The sequence below is a fragment of the Meriones unguiculatus genome, chromosome 8 (genome assembly GCF_030254825.1).
Source record: "Meriones unguiculatus strain TT.TT164.6M chromosome 8, Bangor_MerUng_6.1, whole genome shotgun sequence".
In the NCBI taxonomy this organism is placed as follows: Eukaryota; Metazoa; Chordata; class Mammalia; order Rodentia; family Muridae; genus Meriones; species Meriones unguiculatus.
In genome coordinates, this window is record NC_083356.1 from 104,667,230 (window position 1) to 104,683,809 (window position 16,580).

General features: G+C 43.5%; 1 protein-coding gene across 8 annotated transcripts in view; it reads right to left on the minus strand.

Moving 5' to 3' along the window:
• Cobll1 (cordon-bleu WH2 repeat protein like 1) overlaps positions 1-14,870 on the minus strand; it is a 134,701-nt gene extending 119,831 nt beyond the window's left edge. For 6 of the 8 annotated variants that reach the window (XM_060390292.1, XM_060390291.1, XM_060390288.1 and 3 more), the window contains exons 1-2: positions 14,729-14,870; positions 14,113-14,239 (exon numbers count right to left, since the gene is read on the minus strand). In XM_060390292.1, the coding sequence (XP_060246275.1) occupies positions 14,113-14,239; positions 14,729-14,738 (137 nt within the window). In that variant the 5' untranslated portion in view covers positions 14,739-14,870. Of the gene's footprint in view, positions 1-14,112; positions 14,414-14,728 lie in introns of those variants that run through there. The other 2 variants (XM_060390290.1, XM_060390289.1) reach the window with 2 other exon arrangements.
• Positions 14,871-16,580: the final 1,710 nt, after the last annotated feature.

The window sequence follows — 16,580 nt, forward strand, 5'->3', positions numbered from 1 at the left end:
AAAATGAGCTTCCTCAGCATGAGGCCATCCCCTGTCACTTAAATTGGCCACCTACTGGAAAAACAACAACTAAGGATACAACTCCTACACACTAAGGAGTGACTTCATTGACACAGTCACAGTTTGACCACAGATTAGAACTTCCCACTCCCAAATTTCTTTGCTTGTCATGGTGACAAAATACTGACAGAAGCAATTTGTGAAGGAGGGCCTTACTGTGGCTCACAGGTTCAGTTTTCATCCCTGAGGGGGGGGGGGGCAGGGAAGCCAGCCGAGGGGGTTTTCAGGATAGCCAGACCCTGGCTGAGGCTCCAATTTTGGAAACAGAACAAGAGCCTGAAGCAGCAGCACCAGGCTATAGCCTTCAAAGGTCAGTCCCGGAGACCCGAATCTCAGCAAGCCTAGTCCCATCCCTCTGAAACCATGCTACCAACTGGGGACCAAGTGCCCCAAACATGAGCCTGTGACAGACATTTCGGATGTGAACAATGTCACATCCCCAAAGTTACAGATGCCTGTCACTCTTGAAGAGACTGCGTATAATCTTGTGCTTAAAACAGTCTAAACAATCTAAGAACGCTTCCGAGTGATTCACAGCAGTGCCATAGATCAAAGCCCTCAGAACAGCTTTAATGGCACAAACATATGTTTTTCTACCATCAAAAATTGTTGTTCTTTCATTTATCAGCTCTCTGAACATATGTTCTCGACTTTTGTTCTTTTTTTTTTTTTTTGTATCTTCATCCCAAGTACCAACCAGATCATCCAGACATTTCCATTTAGCAAATGACACATTACTCCAATATATGAAGCAGAATGAAAAGACAACTCTCCCTTTCAAACTCCCTGTAACTGGTTTCTCATATAAACAGCATATAAATGTTAGCCGAGTACAAACAGCTAAAGGAAAGACACTGATATATATAACTGATATAAACAAATTTTTAAAAAATCAAATTGTATATGAATAGTTGTTAACCCAAACTCCAAAAAGTTCACCATTTGATGCTGAATATAAATACGATTTTACATCTTTAAACTTTTACGCTTTAAACGCGTGTGACAGCCTTTCCTCGGCAATGTTAAACTGCTTGTGGTCTCTAAAACCAAGGGAAAGGCCTCCCTTCTGCATTCCCAGGCAGCACTACCTCTGTCCTCCTGATACTTCCCTGAGAGGATCTGGTAGAGCCTGCATGGCTGTGCCTCGTTCCCAGAAGATGCCCTGGAGGCACAATGGCTCAGCAGCTCCGTGGTGACTAAACTGGGACAAGTCCCTCACCCACCACCCAAATCCCACTGTGATGAGTAACAGCACAGTCAGCAGCGGGCTTGGTCCTTTGGTCCAACGCCTAAATCACCTTGGATGTCTTTAACGATTAGAGTGAAATGGAAAAGTGCCAGAACTTTTACAAACCGCTTCCTGATAGGAAGTCTCCAGAAGGACACAGTGAAGACCAACATCAGAAGTTATGGTGCTCACTACTTGGTCCCCATGGCAACATCTGTTGTCTGTACCACTGACTTACTTCACCGCCTTTGTGCCCCAGCCATCCCAAACACCCTCGGGATTCATCTCCTTGCCATTTAGTTTTCAAAGTAACTATAAAGCAATGAATGACCAAAATCCAATTTTCAAATGACCCACTGTTGATGACTGGCCTCTCCTGCCCTTTCTCTCTGTCTTTGTTGTTCTCTCTTTCTGTAATTTTGGAGACAAGATCTTACTCTGAGCAACAAGTAGACCTCAAACGACATACATAGCTCTGGCTCCCTTAGAGCTTACAGAACTCTTCCTGCCCAACCTTCCTCACTGCTGGGGTTACAGCCCTGAGCCACCGTAGCAGGCCAATTTTAACTTTTGATGTGCTTAACAGGGATGTGCTTAACACATTAAAAAGAGAAAGAAAGAAAGAAAGAAAGAAAGAAAGAAAGAAAGAAAGAAAGGAACGGATTTGAGTTATCAGATTTATTACTAATATTCAATAATATTGTTCCCAATAGCTTTTAGCATTACAATCAATTCGAGCTTGAAAAGTCTGTTCTGCATCTAAAAAAACACAAGTCCCAAAAAGAAGCATTTCAAATATGTACATAAAACCATAAATTTGAAAATGCTAAAAAAAGTTCTCTAAATAAATTCAAAGCAGTGTGTCACAGGACCACGGGCCTAAGTGAATGCTGGAAATGTGGTCTCGGTCTTCACAAAGCCCGGGGTTACATTTCCTTAGTACTCGGTGTGAGTCGAGGCCTCGTACAGTTCTATAAATGCATCACATCATACTTGGAAGGCGAGAATTCCTCCTTGAAAGCACCTTCCAAAGCAGACTACATTTCCAAGAGAAAATATGGCAGAGGAGAGTGGAGGAGAGGTAGAAATCCACTGCAGAGGGAAAACCTGCCCCAGTTACAATGTCACAGGGAAAATGGCTCCATTTCCTCTTTCAGATCACTGGTGTTGAACATTTTTCTTGAAGTGATGACATAGCTCATGCTTCCTTTTAGATGGGAAAACAGTTCCCAGGGAATAAATCATCCCAATAAAAATTAACCTAAGAAAGAGAGCGAAAACAGAGAGAAGCATGGGGGCTGGGGAGATGGGTCAGGGAGTAATGTGTGTTCCACACAAACACGAAGAGCTAAGTTCAGACTTCCAGCGCCACATACCCCGCTGGGCGTGGGGGGCAGGCTGCACCATAGGTAACCCTACTGCTGGGACTGGAGACAGGCAGAGCCCCGGAGCTCCACCATCAGCACTCTGGCCAACTGGTGAGCTTTGTGCTCAGGGAGAGAGGAGAGCACTAGAGGAATACAGCCACGATCAGTCTCTAGCCTCCACAGAAACACATGGGCACACACACAAGCGTGCGCTCATGCTCCAGAGTCACAGACAGCAGAGGCACACAGTGGCCAAAGGACAGGAAACTCTTAGGCAGCAACCTCTTTCCTGAGATGACAGGTTTCCTACCATTGCCACTATTAATGATACTGCAGGTGGCAATCCAGTGTAAAAGAAAAAAAACAAAACAAAACAAAACAACAACAACAACAACAAACCAGGCTACTTCCTTGACACTCTACTTGTTATAACTCTTTTCCACAAGTCAGAAAGTACACTCAATGATCACCAAGATTATCCTGATCACTCTTGAGTTGACTGGTCTAAAAGGCACACATGACATTATATCCAGTGAGCCCAGAATGGAAGGGGCCTGTTCATTTTCCCATTAGCATCTCAATTTCCTGTTTTTCTAGAATATCTGAACTGACACACAACTGCAACAGCTGTTGAAACACTGGCTCCAGCCACCGTTGCTCCCCCTGGGCTCATCTATTGCTTGCTGGCTTCTGTTTCTGCAGAAATAATAGCCTATGTGCGCGTGCGTGAAGACCAAGCAGACACATGGAAACCTTCCTGGCCATAAATTCCTCACCTAGGGTTGAGTGTCCCAACTACTTCCTTAGAAACAGAGATTTGCGTTCACAGAAGCGGTGGTTATTAGGCCATAAGCACGGAAATGACGCGATCTAAGCAAGAGGCCGCCAATTACTTGGTGTCTGTGACGGTGACTCTCAACTGTCACTATAGAATCAGCGGGAAGAGGAGCCTCCGGGCATGCCTGAGGGATAGTCTCGATTAACTGACCCCCCTCCCAGGGCGCCATCCCTAGACTGACATCCTGCACTACATAAGAGGGGGAAAGCAGGCTGAGGGTGCATCCCTCACTGCCAGCTCCTGAGCCGTAAATGTAAACTCCTCTTGCCTTGAAAAGTCATTTCCAACCACGACAGGCTGCGCCTAGGAACCATGAGCCAGAAAAAAAAAAAAAAAAGAAAAGAAAAAAAAAATCCTTTCTTCCCTAAGTTGCTTTTGTCAGAACATTTTTATCACAGCAACAGCAAAAAGAAACATGGACGGTGTTAAGCTTTCAAACTGACCACTCTGAGGATATAGTGTTCCCACAACGATGATGTTCCCACTATGATGTTGACATTTAATCCTATTTAAAAGTCAACCTCCACACAAAATCAAAACCGTATGCACACCCATATTATGAACCCAAACTACTATAAAGTTCATGTTCAATAATATTTCAAAATCTTGTCTCTAGACCATTTTAATCATTTTTCCAAAAGAAAAAATCTAATTTTCCCAAATATGGAATTTTTTAAATTCTTTTTAAAATTCTTTTAAAAACTCACTCTTTTAAGTATGTCCAAATGACATATATTCTACAAGTCTGGAGAAATTATAAAAGATAAGCATGTCGTTTTATCCCATACTTTGAAAAATAAAAGTACAATATTATGATCTGATTTAAACTGACAACCAAATACAGAAGAAAGATAATGGTAGGAAATTCAATTGAGGGACTCAGGTCATAGCCAGTACCTTCATTCTCACAACCTCATGGCCTCACCCTTAAAAATGTTCATGGGGCTACACGTTCTCTAAAAACTGACAAAAGTTGAGAAACTGACCCAAATGTGTAGTCCAGATCATGTCCCCTACCAAATCCCTGCAGCACACCTCTGAGCTTGCTCCCAGAGGAAGCATATTAACACGTAAAGACACAGAAATCATCAAACTGTCACCCACTACATGACACCAAAGAGTCTGAGGCAAAAGTTATTGTCTGGAAGCCATGGTAACTCTGATTTTTGCAAAGAGGTATTAACTGCCGAACATCACTTCAATAATACAAGGTGATCTAACTACCTTTATATTCTTTATTGTGTCAAAAACTGAGACTACCGCTCCCTTATTGCAGCCCAAAAGTACTTCAAAATTCACTTCCACAGTTTACAGATGTTTGAAATCTACACATAAATATTTAAATTGATGGACAGCAGGGCAGATTCAGTCTCTGAAAACTGGGGAGCTCCAGCTCACTCCACATTTCCAAAGGACCAGCCAGTTAGTCCTTGAAAAGCCTTTTCCAAGGCAGGCATTCCTCAGATAGGGAGCCTGTAGGAAGAAGCAGAAAGCAGAGCCCCTTGGCCCTTTATAAATAGTCATGGGAAATTTTATTCTCCCATACTTTGAGTTTGTTTTTATTGTAACAGATGGGGGAGAAAATTTAGCAAAGCAGAGTCATGAAAAAAAAAGTCTCATAACTATCATGCTAATGTTAGAACACTAAAAGACCCAAGACTATGAGACATATTTATAAAGGACCAAAAATAAAATAAAATAAAATAAAAAACCCTGCAAATTATAAAGACAGTTTGACTTAACTCTTAAGATATGTTCGGAGGAAAACACCAGATATGAGCTTGTGAGATGGCTCAGCTGTAGAGAGGACTGCTACCAAGGCTGACCCTGAGTTCAACCTCTAAAACACACACAGTAGCTGGGGAGAACCTCTTCCATACACATGTGTACATACACATACAAATATGAAATAAAATTTTTAGAAATTCTGTCTACCTTGGGTCCATTTCTTCCTGGTCATTTTTTGCTAAAAGCCCTAATCACATCTGTCACTGTTTGTAAAGGTTTCTGTAGTAAAAAGTCCAGCCAATATAAGACAATGAGAAATGAATCCTATATTTTCTAAATGTTAAAATTCAAATGCAAGCTGGGTGTGGTTATAATCCCAGCACTCAGGGACACAGAGGCAGGTGGGTCTCTGTTAGTTCGAGGCCAACCTGATCTACAAAGTGAGTCTAGGACAGCCAAGGCTACACAGAGAAATCCTATCTCAAAAAACCAAAAAATAAAAATAAAATTCAAATCCATTTGCCAAGGGTCAAGCCTAGCCTTCATTTGAAAAAACAGAAAAAAAAATTTACTATTCTGTAAAGCCTCTGATATAAGATACATTTTATTTTCTGAATGTATAAATCATTTAGAGCCAAGTGACATCTGTTTCAATATTTAAAAGTAAATACATGTTTTGATTTTTAAAAGAATCAATACATGTTTTCACTTCCCACGATAAGCTGGGTGTCAGCCAACTTTTCCATAGAAAGCATCTGAATGTGTAAATGTTTTTAGCTTTGTAGGCTACAAGATAATAATCTGTTCCATTCAGCTACACTGTGAATGCAGTATCCAAATGCATAGTGTCAGCTAATTCAGCTCCTCGAAACACAGGTGGAGAACAAGAAATTAATCCAGAGAACACCTACAATCAGAAAGCAAAACCAAGAAAGAAATTTTTTTCAAAAGCATTCAAAGTACCTGAACAAATAATTCTCCCAAGAAGATACAGAGGTAGCCCAAAGGAGATAACAACTGAAAAGCTACCTGAAGTCACTGACCATTTGGGAAATACAAATTAAGTCCAAGGCAGAGCATGATGGCACATGCCTGTAATCCTAGCACTGGGGAGGCAGAGGCAGGCAAATCTCTGTGAGTCTGAGGCCAGCTGGTCTACAAAGCAAGTCCAGGACATCCAGGGGCTACACAGAGAAACCCTGTCTTTAAACCAAAATAAAATAAAATAAATCAAAGCCAGGGTAAGATACTCTGCACACCACTAGGATAGCTATTATTGCCATGAGGGGTGACCAGAAATTTATAGATGTTGAGACAGTGAAGAAATTAGAAGCTTTATCTACTGTTAATAGAAATGTAATATTATATAACTAACACAGAAAACCCTACAGAACTTCCACAAAAAAAAAAAAAAAAAAAAAAAAAATTAAAAAGAGCCAGGCATGGAAGTACAAGCTTGGAATCCCAGTGTTCCACAGACAGAGGACAGCTTTGGCTACATACTGAGTTTCAGGAAGCCAGAACTACAAAGCAAGACCCTGTGTCTCCAAACAATTAAAATATGTTTTAAAACTATGGCCATGAGAGCGCACACCTATGGTCTCAGTATCAGGAAAATGACATAAATCTTGAGTTCAAGGCCAATCTGAAATACACAGTGAGACCCTAACCAGAAGGAAGGGAGGGAGAGAAAGAAAGAAGGAAGGAGGGAAGGACGACCATAGGAGACACCAGTTCCTCTTCTCACCACACACCTAAGGGTTGAAAGCTGGATCTCTTAAGAGCTATCTTCAAACTCTTTTGTGTAACACCGCTTCTCACAGTAACTAAAATCTGGAAGAAACCAAGCATCCACAGATGGATGACTGGATCTTTCCATACAAACATCATATATTAACCAAACCAAAGGCATTAGGTGTTCATACAAGCATGTGAACGTTGAAGGCAAAAGACAGGCTCTCGCTTGTGAGAGATGAGATTGATTGGTACCATCAGCATCACGGGCAACTCTGTAGCATGGCTGTGAGGAGCAGCAAAAGGGGAAGCAGACCTCTACTGACTGAAAATAAACTTTTAGTTTTAACAGAACAATGGGTGTGGAGCTGGGGGTGCAACATGAAAACGCTTAACATAACTGAATGTACACTTGCGAATGTCTTAAGATAGTAAATTTTACATTGTCAGTGTTATTTGCTACAGTTTTAAAAAATGAAAAAAGAAAGAAAAACACAGATTGAGTCTCGTCTTTACCTGAAGGTCATAATTTGTCAGGCCACAGTCTGCAAACCCATGAGGTAGGGTATAGTATCTTAAGTTCTAAGCATAAACAGGACTTTAAGTTGGCACTGATTGTATCTAGTATCATGGGTTTTGGTTCTGAGGTGTTTTGCCTACAGGGTACAGATACAAAGCACACATGGTCAGGAACAAACTTCCCGGTGTCCCCTGTCCCAAGTCACCTTACAGAAAAGAGCTAAGACTATTTGAAAAATGTCTTACATGAAAATGAAAATGAAAAGAGGTCTTGTTAAGATGCTTGGCACTCTACATAAATACACCATACAGGATTGTTACTTCGTTTCCTTCTATCTCACCTGGAGAAAATTAAGGCTTTGAAGAAGAAATTGAGCATTGTTTTACTAAACAATTTCATGTTTCTCATCTGGTAAGCTCTCCTACTTCTGAAAATTTACAGTAAATAAATTCACAGCCACATCATAACAAAAATAAACACCTTTGCTGGGTGTGGTGGCACAGGCCTTTAATCCACTTGGGGGAGGCAGATGTAGGCACATTTCTGAGTTCAAAGCCAGCCTAGTCAATAAAATAAGTCGAGGACAGCCAAGGTTACACAGACAAACCCTGTCTTGAAACCAATAAATGATAGATAGACAATAAATACTTGTCATACAACAAAAGATTGTCATTTACTGTAAGTACAAGTCTTACTGTGAGTCTGAAAACAATTTACTACAAATAATTTACTATGAGTTTCAACATACAGTTTAATCTTCTTTTCAATGTTAAACACTTTTATAATCATTGAAATGTACAGTTTTTAAAAATATACACAATATAGACATTGTTTTGAAAAAGGCAGAGATAATGAACTTTTCAGGCCACTTGAAATAAAAATCAGCTTGAACCATTAGGTATAAAGCATAGCACAAAATGTAAAACATGACACAATTGTTAAGTCTGCATGTGATACTAAGCCTACCAATGAAAGACAAAGGTTTGGAAGCAGCGTCTTGCTTCCAAAACTCCTGCATCCACTGGAGTTGTGTGATCATAGCTATATTAATTCAGCAAGTGTAAGATGAAGTTAATAAACTTTCTCCAAAAAGGCAACTATTTTCAAAATAATTTTTAAAAATTTTATACTGAGTTCAAATAGCATCTTTAGCAACAGTCACTCTCAAAACCTGGTTGCACTGTGAACCCAGCCATGCCGTTGGCCCAGATAAAGCCAATCAAGCAGGTCGGTGTGTCAGAGAGGATGGGCACTGTTTCTAAAGTTTCCTGGGGGATTCTCACGTTGAAACTTTTGCTAAATATCCATGAGTCAAACCAACAATGCATCCAAATAGAGGCAGAAGAAAGCAGTGGCTGAGCCCTTCCTTGGCCTTCCTTAACTGTCCCTAACCCTCCAATTAACCCCACTGTTCCCAAGCCGCATGAAGCAGGAAGTGAGCTGGTTAACATCCAGTCTATTCCACGTTTGTTTCATAATCAAAACTGGACAATCCTTCAAAGCGAGGTCAACGAAGACTCTGACATTTACATTTTGAAAAGTCAAGAAAGAAGCTTATCTGGGTAAGTAAGGAGTGCCAGCATAAGCACATGATTTCAAAGATAAAGTCTCAAGCTGAGGTCAGCATCACGTTGCTCTCTCTCTCAGTGATTAATGTCATGGTCTGAAGGACTAAGATGCAAAACTTGGATGACTTTACTCCAAGAGAATAGGCATACTCTTCTTCGTGGGGATCATTTTCCAAGTCTCCCACACATGCCTGAAACCACGGCTGGTAATGAACCTTATCCATACCATGTTTCCCTATATACCCTCCTACCTCAAATAGTTTAATTTATAAACTAGGAACACTGAGATGCTAGAAACAACAACTAGAAGATTATGTGAAGTGAATGTGTCTCTTTCAAATCATTTTGTACTTTCAATTCAAAGAAGCACTTAATTTCTTTCGGGCATATTTGAATTTCCAGAATCACAAACCTTGGGACATTGGGACCATTATTAAGTAAGATGAGGGCTTCTTTCTGGTTTCATTATTTATTATATTTGAGGCCAGGTCTCACTCTGTAGCCCTGGATGGCTGGAACTCATGACAATGGTCCTACCTCAAATTCCCAAATCCTGGGATTACAGGCATGAGATACCCAGCAAATAATGGTTTCTTGACACTAAAACATTGTGGTTTGAGTTGGCTGACGTGATATTCAAGATGGCAACCAGGTGACTGACTGAACAGTAGGCAGCTGACACCGTATGGGTCGACACAGCACCTCAGACTAAATGACGTCATCACTTGGGTTGGATAAGATGGACTGTAATACGTCATCATGTTACTGAGAAAGAGATGTGACAACATTCTCAAACGATTCCCTTCTGGAATAGTCTAAGTAATATTTTGGGGCCATCACTGACCACAAGAAACTCTGACTACTAAAACTGGATATCAACAGTAGAAAGCAAAATCATGTTTGGTTACTACTCTCGCCTCTAAAACCTTTAGCTCTTCAACTAGTGTCCCAACAGTGCTCTTCTCTTCAAAGACACACCAACCAACCCAGTATTTTCAACCAAGGAAACTAGTAAGTGATTATAATCTTCACATGCTACAACACAATTTAAACCAGCTGCCTTTCCTCTAGATGAAAGCCTATATGGTAGATACCGATAGATAACAGACGTCAGGTAACATGCATACATGTGGATACATATTATGTGATATCGATGAATATTCAGATGGAAAATTATTTAGATGAGTTCAAAATACTATAGTTAATTTGAGCAGAGATTTGCAAACTGGACAGTTACCACAATTGGAGCAGGTTCTGAAAGTACTCACCACCAGATGAGTACACATCACTTAACAGAAAACAACTCTATTGGCCACAGCTTAGTCAATCAGCAGGCAACTGGTTAAGGTCTAACTAGTTAGTTATTTACAGCTTAAACCATTAATTAGCCTGAAGGTTCAATTATTATAATTTCATTCTGTATTAGGTTGGCCAGCTGGAACAAATGCCAACCTGTTCAAATCAATTGCACTGTGTGTATGTGTGTGTACGTGTGTGTGTGACATATACATAACATGCAAACTTTAATCCGGCCTGGTATCATAGTGCACATAAAGGCAGCATTTTTAAGAGGTTGAAGCAGGAAAATCCAGAGCTCAATGTTGGCCTCCACTTTGTAGGGCTCTCTCAAAACAAACCAACTCATGAGAAAAATAAACAAACAAACATTTAATCTCAAAGTAAAAGCAAAGCTGTTGAAATTCAGTGGCTTTGAAGTCTAAACTCAGCAGCATTTTTAAAGTCAAATGCCAAGCCTACAAGACATCCAACAAATGGCCAGTGGATACTTAGACACAACATTGAGAAGGAGAAACTAATACAATGATGAGGAATTGAGGCAGTGACCCAGACCCCAGGGTAAAATCCATTGGGTGTGGTCAAAGGAGCAGAGACCCCTGGAGGGCCAGGGTTCTTTGAGCAGGTGTCCATAAAGCAGCAGCAACTCCTATGCAGATAGTTCCATCTCTTGCTGCATGTGAGTTAAATATATGAAGACAGTGGAGGAAAATTTTAAACCATCAGTTTTTATTTAGATATTCAATATCACAATTATTTACAATGTTTCAAAGCAAAAGTAGTAGCCAAGAAGCCAAAAAAACAATGTTTTCCTAAAATAATGTTGTTCCCTGAGTGTGCTGATTAATAATAAAGACAATGCCAACTGGAAGAGGAAGCTAACCAATTTTACCGTTACTGTACTGTAAGTCCGTGTTATGTTACAATAAAATAATATCTGGGAGTAGGCACTTCAGGAAGAAAAGAGGCGTGTTTAGCTCCAGCTGTAGAGGCTAAAAGCCTGAACTCAGTCCTGTGTGCATCAGGTGAGGGCTTGCTAGCTGCCCCTACACAGTACAGGTAGCACAGCAGGAGACCATAAGAAATGGTGCAGAAGGCAAGCCAAGAAAGCCAGGCTCACTTTACAACAGTATTTACCCACAGCCAACCCACTCCCGTTAATCCCCCTTAATGACCTCGCCACCTCTTAAAGGCACCCCCTCCAATTCCGTTAAGTAGGGCCCAAGTTTCCAAACTAGAAACCTCCATAAGAAAACCAGCTTATAAACTCTAGCTCTGGGTTAAAGATTCAACACCAACGATTTGTTAAAATGTAGATTTTTCTATCTTACCATACTCCGGAGACTATTCAAATCAATGAACACAGTGAACAGGCCTGTCAAACCTCAGGTTTTACTAATTGGCTCAGGAAGGTGAGCAGAGGGATTCCTCTGGTACCCTTTGTAAAATGTTGCAGCATTGATTTGTCTTTCAAATAACCTGTTACAACAGTGAAACCTTTGGAAAATTACAGACAACAGAGGGCTTCTTTTGAACAACAATACCCAAGGATAAGAACTAAAGTAGGCCTCACCAGCTATTAGGCTATTGAGTCATGATATAATTAGTTCTATAGTAAGGAGCCTTCCTTCAAAACCAGTAATTATATCATACTAAGATTGCACCCTGCCACCTACTAAATACTCTTATTTTCCCACAATTTAAACCTCTTTAAAGTCCGTATTTTTTTTTTTTCTTTTTGAAAAAGCAAAGTTTAATCCTGAATACTCAAAGGAGATAACAAGCACTTGGGAGGAGGCAGGCCATTAGAACTCATTCTTTACAGGATACTGTTAGGTTTTATTGTTGCTCCTGTGGTGGTGCAGTTTTCCAGATGTCTTTCCTTAAGTTTGGAAGGTAAGGGCAAAGGTTCTTCAAAGTATTTTCTTCTGTGGGGTATGGTAGTGTATGCCCGCAATCTCAGTATTTGGGAGGCAGAGGCAGGAGGGCACCCTCAACTATAAAGGGAGTTCCAGAACAGCCAGGGCAAAATATGCCTGAAGGAAGGAAAGGAGGAAGGAAGGTGGGAAGGCAGAAAGAAAGGAGGGAGGGGGAAGGAAGGAAAAAGAAATAGAAACAGCAAAATATTTCACTAGCCTTCGGAGTTCTCAAGCATACAACCCTAACCCGGGGTAGTTAGTCTAAGCTTGCCACTAGAAAGCTCTTTGTATTTCTTTATCCAAGGGCTATCTGAACTCACCCATTTTATTTAAAAGACTGATTCATGAGATCTGTGAGTGTATTCTGTATAAATTGGTATTTATGGAGAAATAATCTGTTACCAAATGCTCCAATGTAATTCCCTGCTACTTTGTCAGAGTCAAAGTCAGTCTTGTGAAACTTGGTTCATCATTAACTTACATAAATCTGCCGCTGTTTCCAGGCCTTGTTTCATGTTCATCCCACCAATACAGTTACTATTTTGTACAGCCTAATGCAAGAATATATGGAAGGATGAACATCAGTATCGAAACTGTGGAAAACTGGAGCAAAAGAAAGTGTAGCTCTACAGCAATAGAAGAAGGTTGAAATTTAGAGGGAAAAAAAAGGACGAATTCATACGCTGCATGTTTCCTCTACGTAAGCATTACACTAAATATCTGCTAGATTAGTCATATTGCCTTGAGACTCTTCCATGTTTCCTCTAGACAACTGCCAAGGCTCCGATGGCCTCTGATGAATAAACATGCTGTGACTTGCTCCTAAGGAAACGCCTGTCATGTTCCAGGGGAAAATGACTTCTTCACTTTTAAACCAGGAAAAAAAAAAAAAAAAACTGAACGACTTTCATTCATTGCTTACAAAGTCAACTGTTCCCTAACGTTCCTATTTCCGGAATGTTCATGCTCTGTTTAGGGCATTTCTGGGTTCTGATTAACAAAGAAAAAAGAATTTGGGGGGGTGCCTTATGGGATAGAGGCTACAGGACAGCAATAGGGCGTTCTCAACTAGGACAGGGTTTACCACGACGAAGGTTATATTCTCAACTTCTCCTCAGCCCTTGCAGGACTACCTGTTCTCACTACTGTTTACCCACAAGTTTAACAATACGATTTTTTCAGCGTATTTGGCAGGAAGGCATGCTTCATTAAATATTAACTCACCATGTGACGGCCCCTTCCTCTCCAATCGCTCCCCAAACACGTGATGGTAAAAAAAAAAAAAAAGTACAGCTGTTTGCCAAGCGACTTCATGCTCGGTTTTGGCATCACCAATTGGCCAGAGGCACGCACACATACACACACCCCCAGCCAGAGGCGAGCACCCCGCCTGCTCCCGGAACTGTCAAGCCAGGCTGACAGCTGGCACACCTTGCGGCGCCCTCCGTGAGCTTTCCGAAAGCCCCTTCCTTGCAGTCACCTTGACAGTACCGGTCCGCCTGGGCCCGAGCGCTTGGCCGAGGAAACTTTTCCTTCCTTTCCCCGGAGCGCACTTACAGGTGTCCCCTGTCGCTCCAGAGCCCCAACAAGGGGCCCTTTGTTAGCACACTTGCTCCGGGACTCCTCACCCAACGCCTGGCATTCGCCTGGCCTTCCGCAACCCGGGTCGGAAAACCTGCCCCCCAAACACCCATCAACCCTACTCCCGGGGCGCCGTGGAGGACACAGTCTCCCGCCGCGTGGGGCTTGCCCCACGGGGAGCCAGGCGGCCCGCGGGGAGCGCGCTGCGGGCAGGTGACCCGTGCGAGGGAGAGGCCTCGGCGGCCGGGAGTGGGGGGCGGCCACCGTGCTTACCCTGCGGAGCCCGCGGGCTGCGTGGCGGGGGTGCGGGGCGCGCTGCGGGGTCCGGGATCCGGGGCGCTGCGGTCCATCGCGCTGCTGGCCGCGGCGCGGGCTCGGGCTCGGAGGCGGCGCGTCACTGCTGAGGAGGGAGAGGCCGGCGGGTCGGGGCGGGAACGGGCCGGCCGAGGGCCCGCCTCGACCCACGGCAGCCGGGGGGCGGACCCACCTCCCCGGGGCGCTTCCACCTGCGGGCCGGTCCCCCGCCCCGAGGGCGCCGCCGCGACGACGGCCACAGGTCCCCGCCCCGGTCGCAGCCCGCAGCCAGTCGGCGGCCAAGGGGCGGCGCGCTCCGGGCCCCGGCTGCGGAGGAGGAGGAGCGGAGCGGGGCGAGCGAGCGAGCGAGCGCGGGACGGTCGCCACGCCCGCGGTGCTCGGGCTCCCGCGGCCCCGCTGCGCACCAACGGAAGCCTGGGCAAACTTTTCCCGAGCAGCGGCGGGCCACAGCGCCCCCCGCTTTCCCAAGCCACTGCAGGCTCTAGGGGGACCCTGGCCGTCCTGTCCCCGCGCACTCCGCCCTGAGCTCCGTTCCTCCCCGCCCCCCGCACCGTTGGCGAGCGCCCCCACTCACCCTGTCCCATGGCCCTGCCGGGAGCCCCGAGCTCACAGCCTCCTTGGCCACCTCTCCCAGCACAACTGAGGGTGACGAGGTCGGCATCGGAGCGAGCGGGGCAGCGAGCCGGAGAGGGGACGCCGAGCGAGGAGGAATTTCCTTTCCCCCTCCCTCCCCCGCTGGGACACGGGGCGTTGGGTACCGCTGGGGAGGCCGGAGGAGAGGAAACCTCTAGGCGGCTCTTTGTAGTCCCCACAGCCAGCTTTGGGAAACCCCGCGAACCCTTAAGGGACAGGGGGCGGACAGGGAGGATACCTGGCCGGCGCGGAAGTGCAAAGAGCTCTCGGACCAGCTCCTGCTGATTGACCACCTGCAGTTTGACCTTCCAAGTGCAGGATTTTTTTTTTTTTTAATCTTACTGACCCCTGCGGTTGCTTAGCCTGTAAATGGCACCTCTGACGTTGTGATCTTTCTAAACGGTGGCAGGTTTAAGCTCGTCCTGTCTTCCCAGGCATGCTTCTCTTGATGTAAACACCCAACAGCTGCGATTTGAGGACTGGACGTTCTCAAGATGACAGTCTATATGGCTAAGAAAGAACAGCGTAGATTTAGTCGCCTTCTGGGAGTTTCACGGGAATAAAGGAATCGCAGACAGTGCTAGTTTGTTTGTACTTTCGGTTCCTGCAAGGTTGGTACTCGGCTTCCCACCTGACAAACAGGTGCGTTTGCGAGATCTCTTTTCATTCTTAGACGCTTGCCAGTTATTTAAAGTCAGTCATATTGATGAGTCCAAAAGCTTAGGTCAGTAAATAATGTTAAATTACAAAATAATAATAACTGCATACCTCGGGTGACGAATCTGTGGTAGCATCGATAACAGCACGGTATAGGATACAGAAGGGATTCAGATTATTGGTACACATTAAAGTTAAGCTGGTGTTTATAACCCGTGCTTAATTAATGGTTCTTCAGTTGCCTAGTCATTGCAACCCCGCCACCAAGGACTTCCGAAACAAAAAGTACTAACTACCAGTAGTTAACATGTTGTTTGTTATGGGCAGTCTTTACTCTCCCTCGTGGCACAGAATATAGTTCCAGTACAGCTTTGACCATGAAGCGGAGGCGGAGATTGTGGCGGCTTCTGCAATTACCGTATTAGTAATTAAAAGTTGCTTTTAAGAATTTTGACTAATAGTGAGGCAATTGATTGGAATGGATCTGGATTTTAGAATTTAATAACACAGGTTCGACAAGTTTATGAATCCTTTCTTATTGTAAATGAATAGATTTACAGCTGTTGCATAGACAGGCTGTAAAGAGTAACATTGAAACTACTTAAAGTTTATAAGTTTGAATCACAAGTTCAAGCACTTAATTAGTTTCAACCTTGATTTATGGCACACTAGTAATATTCTGAATCCCAGTTAGGCTGATCTGAAACGTAAGACATTTTCACAACATTTCGTAACTGCTGAGAGCAATTTTCATGACAGCAGGTTTCCGTGTCATCCTTTTGTTCTTGGGCATAGGGCAGGGTCAGAATTTCGGCACACTGGAATTGAGCCTATCCAAATGACTTACTTGAACAAGTGAAATGTTTCATTTCCTGGTTGACTCCCGTCACAGAGTGCCCGAGTCTCCACAGTGTAGCCTGCTGTTGTAACCCTACAGAGATGTCCTAAGATGGACGTGAAACAAAGTTGAAGGATGCTAAAAGCGCATCTCCTGAGCGCAGCTCCTTGGAGAGGCTCAGAATTTAACGACAGAATCCCCCAAAGCACTAATAATCTATTCTGGGGTTAAGTCACTAAAAATATGTTCAGCACCTTTCAGAACCAAGACTATACTTAATGTTATTTATTATTGTCCA